This window comes from Panthera tigris, chromosome B2 (assembly GCF_018350195.1).
Source record: "Panthera tigris isolate Pti1 chromosome B2, P.tigris_Pti1_mat1.1, whole genome shotgun sequence".
In the NCBI taxonomy this organism is placed as follows: Eukaryota; Metazoa; Chordata; class Mammalia; order Carnivora; family Felidae; genus Panthera; species Panthera tigris.
The window spans coordinates 66,167,971-66,185,755 of NC_056664.1; the positions used below are offsets into that span (position 1 = coordinate 66,167,971).

The 17,785-nt window shown below is 37.0% G+C and overlaps 1 protein-coding gene across 5 annotated transcripts in view; it reads right to left on the reverse strand.

Moving 5' to 3' along the window:
* Positions 1 to 17,785, reverse strand: part of SLC17A5 (solute carrier family 17 member 5) — a 51,487-nt gene that overhangs the window by 13,098 nt on the left and 20,604 nt on the right. For all 5 annotated transcript variants that reach the window (XM_007090117.2, XM_007090116.2, XM_042986673.1 and 2 more), the window contains 2 exons: positions 13,486 to 13,618; positions 11,689 to 11,836 (listed from right to left, as the gene is read on the reverse strand). In XM_007090117.2, coding sequence (XP_007090179.1) covers positions 11,689 to 11,836; positions 13,486 to 13,618 — 281 coding nt within the window. The remainder of the gene's footprint in view (positions 1 to 11,688; positions 11,837 to 13,485; positions 13,619 to 17,785) is intronic.

Sequence of the window (17,785 nt, forward strand, 5' to 3'; positions counted from 1 at the left end):
ATTGCGTTATGTCCAGGTACACTTATTACATTATGAGCTAAGTGTATATATGAGTGTATGTGTGTTCTATTTTTTTCACAACAATCTTACAAGGTAGGTACCATGTATATTTGGTTTTGCTCCTTCCCAGAAGCTCCTGCCAGATTCCAGAGCTTCTGATGGATGGAGGGTACCTGATGAATCCTGAACTACATTTCAGCTCCATGAAATGGAGTGGGTAGCTTACTGCCTTCTTTCTGGCTAGCTGGCTGGTGAGCCAATTTTATGTTCCTTACAATTTTTACTTCTCATATTTATTTACTTAATTTTATAATAAACTCACATAAACTGAGGCAACCAGAATATGTCTGTTCTTGGCTATGAGTTCTTTTCCCTGAGTTCTCAAAATAACTATTAGGTAGTGACCAATTTTTAAGATTTTTGAGAGACAGGGGCGCCTGGGTGGCTCAGTCGGTTGGGCGTCCGACTTCAGCTCAGGTCAGGATCTCACGGTCCGTGAGTTCGAGCTCCGTGTCGGGCTCTGGGCTGATGGCCCAGAGCCTGGAGCCTGCTTCCGATTCTGTGTCTCCCTCTCTCTGCCCCTCCCCTGTTCATGCTCTGTCTCTCTCTGTCTCAAAAATAAATAAACGTTAAAAAAAAAAAAATTAAAAAAAAAATAAAAGATTTTTGAGAGACAATGATGTAGCAGAAAGATCCCTGGACTATGTTGTTGAGACCTAAATTCAAGTCTGCCATTTACTAGCTGTGACTTTGGAAGCCACATAAGTCCTCTGTACCTGAGTTTCTTCATCTTCAAAATGAGTTCTTTGTGTGTGGTGAGTGTTACCAATGGCCTTCTCTGTATCCATTCCCATGAGCTATGGGGAACATCGACTCTCACCTCTAACTTTAGAGTGGGTGCTAATTGTCCTAAAGTCAAATGGTATTCCCTTGGCCATATGAGTGGTTCAGGGGATGAATACGTGATTTGGTTTAGTTCAGTCAAAATGAAGCCTAGGACTTAACTTCCATGGTGGAGAGAGGAAAATATCTTTTCCTTTTTTCTTCTTCTTTAAATGTTTATTTATTTTGAGGGGGGGAGGGATAGAGAGAGAGAGAGACAGAGAATCCTAAGATAGCGCAGATGCAGGGCTCGAACCCACAAACCATGAGATCATGACTTGAGCCAAAATCAAGAATCAGAGGCTTAACAGACTGAGCCACCCAGGGTCCCCAATCCTTTTCTTTCTTGACTGATGTAAATAAAGAAGGATGTAATTCTGGTTGTTACTGGCAATTATTTCATTGTGTGATTTTACAAGCATACCTAGCCTTATAGTTTTTTAAAACTATTATGAAAGTTAGAGAGTGGAAAAGAAAGGAGTTTTTGGTAATATTAGTGGACAGCTGATGTAAACTCTTTCCTGAAGCCAGATGTCTCTGGACTTTACACTAAAGCGAATCAATAGATTTTGCTGTTCAGCCAGCCTGAATTAGACATCTTTTGTGCCCAAATTCTCAATTCCCATATCCCTTTGAGTGTTCATCAGCCCTCAGCTTGTTAAAATTTCAAGCTTAGACCAATCCAACAGCATAATTTTAATACTACACTTGGGCTGCTGAACACCACTGAAAGAACATCTCTGTAAAATAGAGTAAAAATTCATCTCCAATCACAGCTGATCCTCATCAATGGCAAAAATCCCTTCAATGAGTTCTTAGTGACGATTTCCCTGGGTAATTAGTTCGAACTTTTATGATTCTCAAGTCTTTTATTCCACCTGTCTTCTTTCTTAGTCTCAGCAATGAACCTGACTCCCATGTCAAAAAGAAATCAAAGACGAACAGTTAAGATTTTTCTATTAGTTATCTACTGCTGCACTATAAATTACTTCAAACTAGCAACTTTGGACAACAAATATTTATCATCTCACAGGTTCTGTGGGTCAGGAATATAGAAGTGGTTTAGCTGGCTCAGAATCCTCCAATCATGTTGACTGGGGCTGCAGTTACCTGAAGATTGGACTGGAGCTAGAGGATCCACTTCTTTAAAAAAACACCTTTTTTATGTTTATTTTTGAGAGAGACAGAGAGGGTGCGAGTGGGGAAGGGTCAGGGAGAGAGGGGGAGACACAGAATCTGAGGCAGGCTCCAGGCTCTGAGCTGTCAGGCAGAACCCGTTGCGGGGCTTGAACTCACGAACAGTGAGATCATGACCTGAGCTGACGTCGGATGCCTAACCGACTGAGATACCCAGGCGCACCCTGAGGATCCACTTCTAAGCTCACTTATGTCACTGCTGGCGGTAGTCTCAGTTCCCCCCAATGTGGGTCTTGCCACAGGGCCCCTAAGTGTCCTCCCTACATTACAGCTGAATCATCTGAGACAGAAAGCAAAGAAGTTGCAGTAATGCCTTTTTTGACCTAGTCAGATACCATTACTTTTGCCATATTCATTAGAAACAAGTCACTAAATCTAGTCCACACTCAAGGGGAGGGGAAATAGACTCTTTCTTTCAAAAGGAGAGGTGTGGAATTTTTGGACATATTTTATTTTTAATTTTTTTTAAATATTTTATTTATTTTTGAGACAGAGACAGAGCATGAATGGGGGAGGGTCAGAGAGAGAGGGAGACACAGAATCTGAAGCAGGCTCCAGGCTCTGAGCTGTCAGCACAGAGCCCGACGCGGGGCTTGAACTCACGGAGTGTGAGATCATGACCTGAGCTGAAGTCGGACACTTAACCAACTGAGCCACCCAGGCGCCCCTGTGGACGTATTTTAAACCACTACAATCCTCAAGTTCTCATCTCACCTCAAAACTCTTCTTTAATGAAATCCTCTTTACTACCTTCTGTTTCTTCTCATTTGAAAGCTAATCCCTCCACTTGGACTCTGAATCTCATTCCTTCCTGATTTCTACCAACTAGTCATTGTTACTTCTTCCTTTTAGCTTTAATCTTTTACTGTTGATTGAACTTCTTTTCTCAGCAATATTAACAGCCTGGGTCTCTTTCATCTTAAAGAAAAAAACAAAACAACTCAAACAATCATCCACCAATATATGCCCATCTTTAGCTTTTCCTCCTTCTCTTCATAGTTAATTGTTTTGAAATAGTTGTTTATTGGCAGTAGTTCTCAAATTTTAAGGTCCATAAAGACAACCCAGAGGAGCAACAAAATGCAGATTCCCTATTCCTGTGATCAAGAATTATGCTTTATTTTTAACAAGCACTCTTGATGATTTTGATACAGATGGGCTAAGGATCACACTTTCAAAATCACTGCTTTATGTTGACTGTCTTCACCTTATCTTTCCATTCATTCCTTAAGTCACTGCAGCCTAGCTTCCTTCTTCTTGTTCCCTGGAAGCATTTTCACCAAAATGTTTAATGAACATCTTCATCTGGGGAGGAACATTTTCATTCTTGTTTTACTTGCCTTCTCTGTGGCATCTGACACTTGTTGATCAAGCTCTCCCTTTGGGGATCCTGATCTCTATTTATTTTCCTTCTCCTTCTCTGTTCACTTCTCCTCAATTACCCTTGCATCAGGTTCTTCTATCTCTTGATGAATTCCCAAGGTTTTCATCACTGTCTCTTGAGTAATTTTATCTGATTCCATGGCCTCATTTACTACTCATATGTCAATGACTCTTAAATCTTTATCTCTAACCCAGAGCCCCTTCTTGAATTGAAAACTGGGTGGTCTTGGCTTCCTTGACACCTTATTCTTGATTTTCTTTCTATCTCTCTCTTGCTCCTCTTTAGTTTCCTTCTTTGGTTATCTCCCCTCTTTCTCCTAAGTGTTTGCCACGATCCACTCTTGGGATCACTTGTCATTCTACCTTCTCCCTCAAGGCAACTCTTGTCTTTAAGTACTTCAAAATGTGGATTATTATTCCTTAATTTTCATTTAAAATCAGACTGCTTTCCTGAGTTCCAGATCCATATATCACACTGCCTATAACTATCATTTTCTAAATGTTTTCACAGATACTAAAATTTAACATGTCTGAAATTTTTATCTTCTCCCAAGACTGTTCTTCCTTCAAGCATCCCAATTCCAGTAAGTGGTATATCCATCTACCTAGTTGCTGATACAAAATACCTGGAAATCAACATCCTTGATATCTTCTCCTCACTCTTCAGGTCTAATCTATTGTCAAGTCCCACCTATTGTGTTTACAAATCATCCCAAATCCATCTACTTCTTTTTTATTCCTTTTTTTTTAGAGAGTACATGAGCTGGAGGCGGGGGGGGGGGGGGCGGCGCTGGGGGGGAGAGAGAGAGAGAGAGAGAGAGAGAGAGAGAGAGAGAGAGAGAGAGAATCTTAAGCAGGCTCCATGCCCAGTGTGTGGCCCGACATGGGACTCCATCTCATGACTGTGAGATCATGACCTGAGCTGAAATCAAGAGTCAGATGCTCAACTGACTGAGCTACCCAGGCGCCCCTCCATCTACTTCTTTATATCTCCTATTATATCCTATCACTTTTTATCTGGGTTGCTGCAATAGCTTCCTAATTGGTTTCTTCTACTTGTACTCTTATCCATACAAGAGTGATCTTAAAAAACAGAGCAGAGGATGTCATTTCCTATTTGTTCGGGATACAATATAAAATGCTTACTATAGGCTCCTGCTTACTCTCCAGTGGCTTTCTTCTCTGCATCTCTGCCACAAATGACCTTCTCTCAGTTGGCTGAAATATACAGTTATAGATCGAATGTTTGTGTGTCCCAAATTCATATGTTGAAGGCTTAACCCTATATTTGGAGACAGGGCTTTCAGATGATAAAGGTCAAATGAGGTCATAAGGATGGGGCCTCAATCTGATAGGTCTGGCACCCTTATCTGAAGAGTGAGAGACACTGGGGTTCTTTCTCTGTCTGTACACATGCACAGACACACTGAGGAAAGGCCATGTGAGCACACAGCAAATAGCAGCCCATCTGCAAACCAGAAGGAGAGTTCTCACAAGAAACTAACCATGCTGGCATCCTGATCTTGGACACTGAACTGTGAGAAAATAAACGTCTGTTGTTTAAGCCACCCAGTCTATGGTATTTTGTTACGGCAGCCCAATCAGACTAAGACACACACCAATTTCTTTTTCTACTTATGTAAATTCTGTCAGGAATACTACTCCTTTTTTGCCTGGCTAACTTCTTCTTACTCATTGCTCAGATTTTAGCTTAAATATCATTTCCTCAGAGAAACCTTCCCTTACTCCTTGATCCACATTATATCTATTATATTCTCTCATCTTTTCTTCAAAAACTTTTTTATTTGTGAGCCTTATGTTTCTAAAAGTTTCACAGGTCAGGGCTGTGCCTGTTATGACTGGTACTTGGCAGGCATTTGATAAGTACTTGTCAAAAGAATTAATTATCATAATATATTACAATTGTTTCATTTTTTTTTTTTAACTGCTTATTTCCTGAACTAGACTAATCTCCTTGCAAGTAGGAGCTGGGTGTTATTTTCTACTAGCATCATATATATTGTGCTCAATGTATATTAGGTCCTCCAGACATGTTTGTTGGGTGAGTGACCGGATTTGACTAGGTCAGGGCCTCATACTTGAGATGCATAAGAATCACCTGAGGATCTTAACATGCAGATTCCAGTTCAGCAAGTCCAGATTCAGTGATGCCTGAGATTCTGTGTTTTTCAGAAAGTCCCACATAATACTGATGCTCCTGCTCCATGGACCAAACTCTGACTAATAAGGGATGAGTAGCTCTAAATCCATCCTGGTTCTCACTTTTTATGATTCTATAAACTACATAACTGAACAATATCATTTTGTTTAACTTAATTCAAGTGAAATCCTTTCCAGATTTCTCTTCTAATCAGTAGCATAAAGGAGCATATTTCAGTCCTTTAATTATGTGCTATTTCCTTGAGTCCTTTTTTGGATAATCAGGCTTCATTCCTATGCTGTAAATCTCAAATACAAGCCTCAGAGTCACTGTGCAGCAATTTGTTTAGGCTTCTTCCTATCTTCTCTCCCACAGAAATGGCTTCTCATGCCTTTACTCCTTCAGCTTCAAGGGGTTTTTATTTCAGTTATGTTTGTATCAGATCTTTCAAATTATCATTAAATTTAATGAACTTTTCTTGAAGTTAATTTGCTTTTCAAATTCTCCCTTTCTTTCATCATTATGTTTAAAATTTTTTTAATTTTAATTTTTTTTTAACGTTTATTTATTCTTGAGGTGGGGGTGGGGGCAGAGTACCAGCTGGGGAGGGGCAGAGAGAGGGAGACACAGAATCAGAAGCAGGATCCAAGATGTCAGCACAGAGCCTGATGCAGGGCTCGAACTCAAGCCATGAGATCACGACCTGAGCCAAAGTCAACATGCTTAACCAACTGAGCCACCCAGGCGCCTGTTTTTCATCATTATGTTAAGCTCCTTTACTTCTTCACTGACCAACAACTATACTCAATAAGCATTTCCTAGCTTATAAGGTTCACAAAATTCTTCCCTCCATTTTTTCCCCTCTATTTTAATTGTTTTTTGAAAATGTTAATTTATTTTGAGAGAAGGAGAGTGTGAGCAGGGAGGGACAGAGAGGGAGAGAGAGAAGTAGAGAGAGAATCCCAAGCAGGCTCCTCATTGTCAGAGCAGAGCTCAATGTGGGGCTCAATCTCATGACTGTGAGATCATGACCTGAGCTGAAATCAAGAGTTGGATGCTTAACTGACTAAGACACCCAGGAGCCCCTTAATTGTTTTTTGACAAAAGACTCTGGTATGTTGTAAATACTTTCAACATTAGACATTTAGTCTTGTGATTAAAACCAGAGATTTATTCCTTCAGCAAATGTTTACTGAGCACACTCTATGTGACAGGCACTATAATAAAACTTTCATGCTTGATCAATCTTGAGATGTGAAAACATGATTACACTGCTAGATAGGATAAGAGATATATTCAGAGTTTTTTTTTTTAAATCACAATAGACTTCTCACAGTGTAATATTTTTATTATTCTGATGATCAGATCCTTATACTTTTAAAAATGTAATGTGAATATGTATATTCACATTAAAAACACAACAGGTTTTATATTTAATAGGGTTTAATGTAAACTTCTAGTTTAAAAATAAAAATCAGGTGAAACTATATAAAAGGTGTTTGAACTTCAGAATTTAAACACTGCCAAGACTATAACTAATGGTTTTAATAATTATTCACACCTATTTCTGGTTCTGAAAGTTTAAATTGATTTTAATTATATGAGATAACTCAAGAAGGTACCACTTTCTCTGTAGAACAGTGGCTATTTAGTCAATATGTAACTAGTTATTGTTCCTACAAATCTCTAATTACTAACAAAAGTATTATTGTTCAAGGCAAGTAGTTGCCATTGTTAAATAAGCAACTGCCAGATTCATATGCCAGAAAAATGATAAGCTCTGTAGGTTTATGCAGTTTAACTTGTTGGAATTCTGAATCTTGGAAGGGTCCTATCTCAGATATGTGATTAGATTAGCAAGGTATAAATTAGTGAGATAAAGTAATATGCAGTCATTTCTTATTATTTAGTTAATTCCATGAAAGAATTATGTGAAAGTAAACGCATATATAAAAAATGAATATGTAACATAATATCTATAGGGTATGGCTGAATATTAATCTATTTACATTGTTTTGGATATAGAGTAGAGAAGTTGAGAGGACAAAATATCTTAATGAGTAAACTCTCATTTAGATGTACTATTCCCTTTCATTCCTAATCTCAGCAAATACCATATTTTCAACCTTAATTTCAGTATTATTATCAATATAAATTTACATAGTACTCTGTGGAATTCACTATTGTGCAGATACTTTTTTTTTTTTTTTAAGATTATTTATTTTGAGAGACAGTGTGTGAGCACAGGCAGGGGAGGGGCAGAGAGAGAAGGAAAGAGAGAGAAAATCCCAAGCAGGCTCTGCACTGCCAGCATGGAGCCTGATGCAGGGCTTGAACCCACGAACCATGAGATTATGACCTGAAACAAAACTAAGAATTGGACGGAGGCTTACCTGACTGAGCCACCCAGGCGCCCCTATGCAGATACTTTTAATTTTTATTTAGTTTTTACTTTTACTTTTTTTTTTTTTTTTTTTTTAATTTAAGCTCTATGCCCATCATGGTGCTTGAACTCACAACTCCAAGATCAAGAGTTGCATGCTCTACCGATTGAGCCAGCCAGGTGCTTCTATTTTTTATTAAAAAAAAAAAAAAAAAAAAAAGCCCAACATGGGACTTGAACTCGTGACTTTGAGATCAAGAGTCATAAGCTCTAACTGAGCCAGCTGGGTGCCACTGCAGATAACTTTTTAGAGTTATTTAAATACATACACATGTAGCTGATATGTGAACTCAGCTATTTAACCCATCAGTTTCTCTAATTAACAGTTATGATTATTATGAAACTAAACAAGTTTCATACTAGAATTGGTAAATAACAATATCATTTAAAGCTGTCATCTTTTGCTAATTTGTGGGAAAAGGCGACCCTACAATTCACCCTAAAAAGATTTACAAGGCTATATAATAATATGGACAGGTCTTTATAATTCTATGAAGGACTGAAGGATCACTTTTCAATATCCCAAAGATAAGAAAGTGAAAAAAGGTTTAAAACAAAGCCTAGTAGGTGATATTCAGCATATGAAAGTTGTAAAAGAAATAATTTAATGAAAGTGCAGCCTTTTGTTTCTATTTGTAAGTAAACCTTTGACACTAGTCAATGCTCCAAGTGATTTCTAAGTAGATCTGCTTAGGGGAGGCAATGTAACTTAGTAATGAAAGTATATGATCCCTTGCCAGGGCCTTGGTGTCTAAATACTATTCTTCACTAAAAAGAACTGGTGTTCCTTGGAGAAATGGCTATTCCAAGGTATTTCAAGGCAGGGAAGATACAAAGTGAATTCGAAATATCTGGTTGTTTCATCAATAAAGAAGTGGTCAAAAGGAAGTGGGATGGGGGTGGCAAGGAGGAGGGGGAAATGTTGATAGGCTATAGGAGCCAGATTGAAGGGGAACCTGTTGGCTAAATCTGAGATAATGTGGGCATAAAAATAGATAAGGGCAATAATGGATTGTAACTCATTAAATAAATTAGGAATCTCTGAGGCCACGCTGATGCTAGATAAAGAAGTGGAGCAGGAGGGAAGATCTTCTTACAATTGAATGACAAATGATAAGTGTGGAGGGAAAGAGGGTGGAAATACCACCGTTTTGAAGCCACTATAGTAAAATTTGGCTTGGCATGGATCAAGTCTAAGTTGGTGGTGGTGAGGGGGTTTGACGAGGAGCAGGGTGTTTGTATGATCTCAAAGCATCTTTCCAGAGATGCTTCATTAGTTGAAGGGGGAAAAAAGTAAGTTGTTATTAGAGAAATTACAACACCTTGACTGGGTGATCAAAATTAGTGTCACTAGGGGCCCCTGGATGTGATTCCCTGAGGTCACAGGCCAGTGAATCTGGTCAGGGATACATTACCTAAACGTAATCACAAGACATGAGACAAATCCACATTGAGTGTGGGCATTCCAGGTATTTAGGCTAGCATGAACAAAGGACCAAAGGTGGAAAAGAACACACATGCACATGCACGTGTGTGTGTGTGTGTGTGTGTGTGTGTGTGTGTGTGTGTATGTGTGTGTCAGGGAATATTTTTTGAGAATAAAGAGTAGCTCAGTTCATTTGAGGCAAAGAATACAAAGAAAGTGATGTAGGTGAGGGAGGAATAAAATTATAAAGATAAATTGGGACTATAACATGGAGGGTTTTGCACGTTGGCTGAGAATTCTATATTTAAATTTAATAGAGAATATAAAATTTGACTTTATTATATAATAGTAAAGTGTTGACATACAATAAGACCAATACCCAAATTGTTTTTTAGAAAGAGTTTTAACGTGGTACTAAATGTGAAAGGCTATTTTCATTCTTCCATTCATGCACCTGATTGACCATGACCCAGCACAGGGCCATGGTGTGGCTGGTGTAAATAAGAGATGTGGCCCCTGTGCTCTCAGAGCTTATAGTCCCAGAGCTTTTGCTTAGGTTACCACCTTTTATATCAAATGGTTTCTTGGTCCAATGCCTAAATTTTACTGGTTTTCTTCCTTGGTTCCCCACTGTTGGGTGGATATGTAACACTGAAGCTCCTACTTTCTTGGTATGGTCATGTAAGTCAACCACTCAACAAGTGTGGACTGGGTGTGCCTCTCCTTGTGCAGAAGTTGTGATATAGATATATAGCATGACTCAGTCTGAGGGAGTTTACCTCCAAATTGGGGAGATAAGAAAGAAGAGTTGCAATTAGAAACAATTACAAATCAAGGTAAGGCAGTTAATATAAATGCATCTAGCATAAAATTATAAATGAATGCACTGAGAAGAGGAGGAGAAAAAAGTAAGCATTAATGGTCTAGAAAGGCCTAATGAAGAACTGGGGTGTGAACTGGGAAGAATGCAGAGGGATGGGGAGAAAATGGCCCTGCCACAGGGGCCAAGAATGAGCCTTAGTAGAAGGCACTGCAAAGTGGCAGAAGGACTCATCAGGGAGCTGGGCACACTTATATTCTGATCGTGTGGAACCTCCTTGGACTTCTTACTTTAGGTACTTACTGAAGGGATGGGAGACCGAGGATTAACAGGAATCAGAAAATTCTGTGGTAGTCTAGGTGTGAAGAATTTAGGCTGGGGGAAGATGGTAGGGGACCATCTATCTTTTCTCCAAATGTAAATTCATATCCATTAAAAATTAACTGTACCAAATCTTCTGGGTTAAAATATTTACACAGCCTCCTCCTCTACCTTGATAACTGGCACAAAAGAATCCTAGAAGTATGTGGCCCAAAGAATATTTCCAGAGAGGGAATTGTAAAAATAATTCTGGGCTTAAAGAGTAAGAATTTTAGGTTTGTACTTTGGCTCTATCATTTATTAGCTGTGGTAGTACAAGACAAATCACTTAACTTCTCTGAATCTGAGTCTTCTTAGTCATAAAATAAGTTAAGAATATCTATCTTATAGGAATGCTTTAAAGATAAAAATGAGGTAATGTTTGTGAAAGTGATTTATAAGTTAGACAAATATATTTGCACATGGGTAAGATAATAATTAGACAAATAATTTGGTCTGGTCTTAGGCATTCATCCATCCAACTAAATGGCCACTATGTGCCAATTACCACAGTAAACTTTGAGGATAATAAGACAGTGTCTGCCTTCAGAGTTCCTATTCTAGCTGGGTAGAGAGACACAAGTTATAATGTGTAATGTTTTTATGGGAACTTGTGTACAGAGGTGATAACGGTTAAAAGCTTAAATTTAAAAACAATTTCAAGTGTTAATTATCACGTAAACTGAAGTTTTGTTTCAAAATTTAAAGTCATTCCTAGAGTAGTCAAATTTATAGAGAAAGAAAGGAGAATGGAGGTTGCCAGGGACTGTGGGGAGGTTGGGAACAGGGAGCTAGTGTTTAATGGGTACAGTTTCAGCATGGGAAGAAACAGTTCTGGAGACACATGCTAGTGATGGTCGCACAACAATGTGAATGTACTTAATGTTAATGCCACAGAAGTGTACACTTAAAAATGGTTAAAGTGGTATATTTTGTGCTATATATATTTTACCACAATTAAGGACATGAATTTAAAGTCAATCTTTATCTTAGCCGATCTTTATGTTAGTACTCACGAAGGTGCAATATCCAGATGGTTGATGCTAAATCCAGAAGAGCAAAAGCCTCCCAATGTTGTTGATATGGTTAAGAATGCAACGGCCAAAGAATAATCACAACCTATAAATCCAGCGGCTACCAGGAATACTGCAGGCCCAATCATTCCTGGAGTTAAAAAGTTATAAACAGAAAAGAAAGCTTCAGTATTAACATTTGCTTGTGCTACCAATAATATAGTACAAATCTGAGGTTTGATATTACTGCCACCTACTGTAGAGACACTGTGCTGCCTAAGAGACAACTTACATAGTTTTCATGAAAAAAAAAACAAAAACAAAAAACTACTGGAAAACACAGATATAATGCAACTAATGTAAAAGTAAAAAGAAAATATCATTATGGAATATGATTAAATCTACATGTGACCTAGACTCAACTAAAGTTCTAGGAAGAGCAAGAAGAGGATGACTGAAAAATATAGTTCTCGAGAAAGCAATAGTTGTTGATACAGAAAGAGATTTAAAATTCATATAACCAAAGAAGATAAACTAAATAAACTCTATTGAATAAAGTTAGAAAAACACTCCATCTAGGTTTTAGCAATTGATAGCAATATACACATTTTACTACAGGCATTTAAGCATAAAATATAACAGGAAGGGACTTAATGAATGGGTTGCCATTCTTTCTGTTCTACAGCAGTGCTATCCAGTGACCATCTGTGATGATGGAAATGTTGTATTTGTATATACTGCAGCTGAGAAACTTATTTTTAAAATTCAATTAAATGTAAATAGCCATATGTGGATAGTGGCTACCATATTGGACAGAGGAGGTGAACAGGAAGCAAAAAAGACAAAGTTGGATTGAATCTAAAGGGATCTACTTCACTTGCAGGTGTGGAGAAATTTCTTGAGAATTGAGACAAGCAAGCAATGGAACAGGACAGCACCTTCCAGCAGTAGCTGCTCAGAAGGTATTTGCAGAATTATCCTGAATAGGGTCCTGCTACAATGTAATTTCTCAAGTATAACCTTCAGCGACTTCCAGGGTCCCTGCTTACTCAAGATCTTAAAAAAAATGAAATAATTGTCATAGATAGTTTAAAATTTACCTTGATGAAAGCAGTCTGAAACACACGATTATTTAAGGTAGCTTTGAGTTCTTTGATTTATAGCTCCTCATTTAATATAATGATGCCAGTAAATGTTTTTGGATTAAAAATTAAAATGTATTCACTTAGAAAAGGGATAGAGACTTAAAAATATTATTTTCACTGCAAACTTGGAGCTGAAAACAAAATGATTTATAAAATTCTGGAAATGATATTCAGCAAAGCAAGCCATTTTTAATGGTTAAGACTAGGGTGGAGATAATAGGATATTATAAATATTAACCCGCAAAATACATAGTTCAAAAACATTTATTTGTTCATTTGTTCGTTTATTCATTCATTCATTCATTCATTCATTCTTTATTTATTTATATTTGAGAGAGTGCGAGCAGGGGAAAGGGGCAGAGAAAGACAGATAGAATCTCAGACTCCATGCTCAGCATGGAACCCAACATGGGGCTCAATCCCACAATCTTGGGATCGTTACCTGTGCTGAAATCAAGAGTCAGACACTCATCTGACTGAGTCACCCAGGTGCCCCAGATCCAACCATCTTGTATAGAAATGCACCACATGCATTAAAACATAGTGTTTTAATATGTGAACAAAATAAATGACTAATACCATTTTTATTTTGCTTTGCACTGTAAACACAGTAAATGATTGTAAATCAAAACAAACATTGATTCACTTCACTTACCTATAAGGCTAAACACTCTTCGGACACATATAGTTGAAAAATTCCATTTTGCCCTTAAATTGTCAGCAGCTTGACCAGATAGGATCATACATAACCAACAGCCAAAATAAGGCAGTGCAGATAGAAGCCCATTCTGGAAGGAATAAAAAGACAGAATTAATTGGTGGGGGGAAGGGGAGTAAGAACCAAAACAATATTCATATACACACATTCACCACCACTCAAAAACAAAGGAAATTCATACAATATAGTGTTGATATTAATACAGTCCAGTCTGCTCGAGGTAATCTTGTTTTTTTTATAATTTTTTAAAAAGCTTATTTATTTATTTTGAGGTGGGGAAGGGCAGAGAGAGAGAGAGGGATAGAGAGAGAATCCCAAGCAGGCTCTGTGTTTAAGCATAGAACCGGATGTGGGGCTGGAACTCATGAACCATGAGCATATGACCTGAGCCAAAATCAAGAGTTGAACACTTAAACGACTCAGCCATCCAGGCGCCCCATGCTCAAAGTAATCTTACATGTTATTTTGGGACGTGGGGTGCAGTTTCAGTAGGAGAGGACAAATCTTTCTATTACATTAGCCTATAGATTCTCCCCATTGAGAAGTTTTTGTCAATTTTCACTTATTTATACATACTTATATATGTGTTATATAATATTTATATTTTAAGTTATATAAAATTATAATATACAAATTTACTATAAATATTCATAGTTATATTTAAAAATTATATTTCTATTTAAAATTCATATTTATATTTTAAAATGGTAAATTTATTTTACATATAGGTATTTATCTTTATATAAAACAGAAAATATAAATACATTTATAAATTATATGACTGTTATAGATTATATATAATTATACATACTTATATTTGTAGAAATATTATAAAATAACGTGCAGATACAGAAAACCACATGAATCGAATGTTTAGCTTAATGAAATGCTCAAAAATGCACATTGTCTAGATCAGGTGTACAGTGCACCACCACATGCTTTGAGCAGAGGACAAAGGTAGTGAGTTGATAGACCCCTATTTTTCCCTCTTCTTTTCCTTTAAGTTGCCACCTAAACAAAATAAAAGCACCAGAAGATATGAAACAGAATTTATCCTGGAAACGTGCTATGCTATTTGCTTTGTAGGAAATGATTTGGCAGTCAAGTTTTCAGGAAATCCCAAATTCTGTAAAATGAAGAACACATACGTGGAGAAAGGAAAATTCCTTCTTCTCGTCATTTTTCCCCAGCATAAACACCTGAGGTGCCAAAACTAAATGACACAATTCTGATAAAAACAAATGTTTTTATAGTATGAGAAAGATGGGTACACCTGTTAGTCTTTTACAAACACAAAAAAGGTAGAAAGATGTATTATCAGTGATATTTAAATCTTCTATTTAAGTATCATTAATGGTACAAACCAATAAAATCTGCTAATATTTTAAATTTAAGTATGCTTAAGAAAAGATTTAGGGGCACCTGGGTGGCTCAGTTGGTTAAGCATCCAACTTCGGCTCATGTCATGATTTCACAGTTTGTGGGTTTGAGCCCCACGTCAGGCTCTGTGCTGACAGCTCAGAGCCTGGAGCCTGCTTCGGATTCTCTCTCTCTCTCTCTCTCTCTTTCAAAAATAAATATTTACAAAAAAGCTTTAGAAAAGATTTAACTTTTTTCATCATAGGTTATAGTCATCTGTATTCAAATGTTGTATATTTCCAATTCTACTTCTGTAGCTAAGATTTTTGTTTCTTTCTGGTATTAAGCTGAGTAATTTCCTCTTTAAATTTTATTCTATTTAGATTTCTGCATAGCGGGATCACTTCTATCATTATTTGTGGCAGAATCCTACTTAGGAATAAACTATAGCAAATGGAGAAGTGGATTTTCTGATCTTGGTCTTGTTCCCTGGTGGGATGAGACTGATAATTCATCAGAGTTACTGAATTTTTCCACTTAAAGTTCAAATGTTAAAAACTTTCCCAACAACCTAAAACTACCACCTTCTACAAATTATTATAAATCTTCAACATTTGTATATCCATGGGTATCTTTCACAGTTGTTAAGCTTTTGTACTCATTTATTTAAAAAATTGATGCTAAAATATTAATATCCAGAATAGGATAATAGATATTGCCCCAACTCTCACTGAACTGTAAGAAATAGGGATACTAGGGCCACCTGGGTGACTCAGTTGGTTAAGTGTCCAACTCTTGATATCAGCTCAGGTCATGCATAATCTCAGGCTTGTGGGATAGAGCCCTACATTGGGCTATGCTTGGGAGTGTGGAGCCTACTTGGGATTCTCTCTCTCTCCCTCTCTCTGCCCCTCCTCTGCCTGTGCATGCGTGTGCTCTCTCTCTCTCTTTCTCCCAGAATAAACTAAAAAAAAAAAAAAAACAAAACCAAAAAACAAAGAAAAAGAAACAGGGACAGGAAAAAGAAAAGAAAAAAGGGAAGAAAAAAGAAGAGAAAGGGAACAGGAACACTAGAACTGGGAAAAACTAAGAAAAAAGAAAAGGATAACTAATGAAGCTAAACTTCTATGAAAAAGCAAGCTTATAACAAAGGATCAAGAGCTTTAAATTTTCTTATTTTTATTTTTTTATTGTTATTTGTTAATTTAATTTTATTTATTTATTTATTTATTTATTTATTTATTTTTGTTTTGTTTTGTTTTTTTTTTTGTTATTTGTTAATTTTAGAGAGAGAGAGCATGAGCAGGGGAAAGGGGCAGAGGGAGAGAAAGAATCTCAAGCAGGCTCCATGTTCAGCAAGAGCCTGATGTGGGGCTTGATCCCCTGACCCTGAGATCCTGACCTGAGCCAAAATCAAGAGTCGGACGCTCAACCAACTAAGCCACTCAGGTGGCCTAAAAAAGAAATTCATTTAAAAAAAAGCCTTCTATACAATTAGAGAATTATTTTGAAAATTTGTTCACAATTCTTTGAATTTGGAAAGAAAATACCTTTTGGTATAAAAATGCAAGATAAGTGATTCTGGTTTTAAAGTCTCTCATAGAACTTAAAAAAAAAATCAATGAAAAATGGATGAAGGCAATTAAACGCACAACGCTAACTGATATTTCATTCTTTCCATAGTTCTCTCAGGAAAATCTCAAACAGAAGCATCTGTGGAATGATCTTTAAATTTCCATGCAATTTGTCATACAGTAGATTATAGTCAGGCTCTACTCACAGAATGCTTAGGAAAACAAGATTGCTCATGAGAAACTCACCCCATGCTATTGCCAAAGCTTCGTTTCAGGTTAACTTCTGTCAATGCAATTTGTGGATATATTTGAGTATAGATGATCTTGATTTTCAACAGTAGCCAGAGTTCTTCCCAGCTTAGCTGCTTGGATGCAGTTTAAGGTTCGGTCCATGGCCAGTGTTCCCAGTATGCTTTGGAAGACAGGTGACTGGAGATTCACTTTAACAATGTTTAAAGCTGTGTATCTGTCTGTGTAGCCAATGCAATTGTGCAGTCAGCCCTGCTGCCTTCACATTCATCATCCGGGCTGCTTTTTTACTTCCAGGGTCATCTTTCGTTTTGTGGCTGAGTTGTTCCATTGTAGAATACACCATATTTTGTTTATTCATTCATTAGCTGATAGACATTTGGGCTGTTTCCACTTTTTGGTTACCATGAATAACGATGTTATGAACATTCAGGCACGTGTTTTTGTGTGAATATATGTTTTCAGTTCTCTTGGGCCTATATCCAGGGGAGTTCTGGGTCTTATATTAACTTTATGTTTAAGTTTTTGAGGAACTGCCAAACTTTTCCACAGTGGCTACACTACTTTACATTCCCATCAGCAATGTATAAGGGTTCCATTTCCTCTACCTTCTCACCAGCACTTGTTACTTTCTGGGTTATTTTTATTATTATTATTTTTAATTCCAATAGGTATGAAGTAGTATCCCATTATAGTTTTGATTTGCATTTTCCTAATGATTAACGATGTGGAGCGTTTTTACATGGACTTATTGGTCATTTGTATGTCTTCTTTGGAGAAATGTCTATTCAAATGCTTTGCCCATTTAAAAGATTGGGTTGTCTTTTTATTATGGAGTTGTATGAATTCCAGAATATATAAGGAATATATTTTTTATATTCCTTATATATTCTAGATCCTTATCAGAAATATGATTTGCAAATATTTTCTCTCATTTAGTGAATTTTCATTCATTTTGTGTGTCTGTATTTTCATTCTTGATGGTGTCTTTTGTGTCACAAAAGTTTTTAATTTTGATGAAATAGAATTTATGTATTTTTTTCTTCGGTCACTTA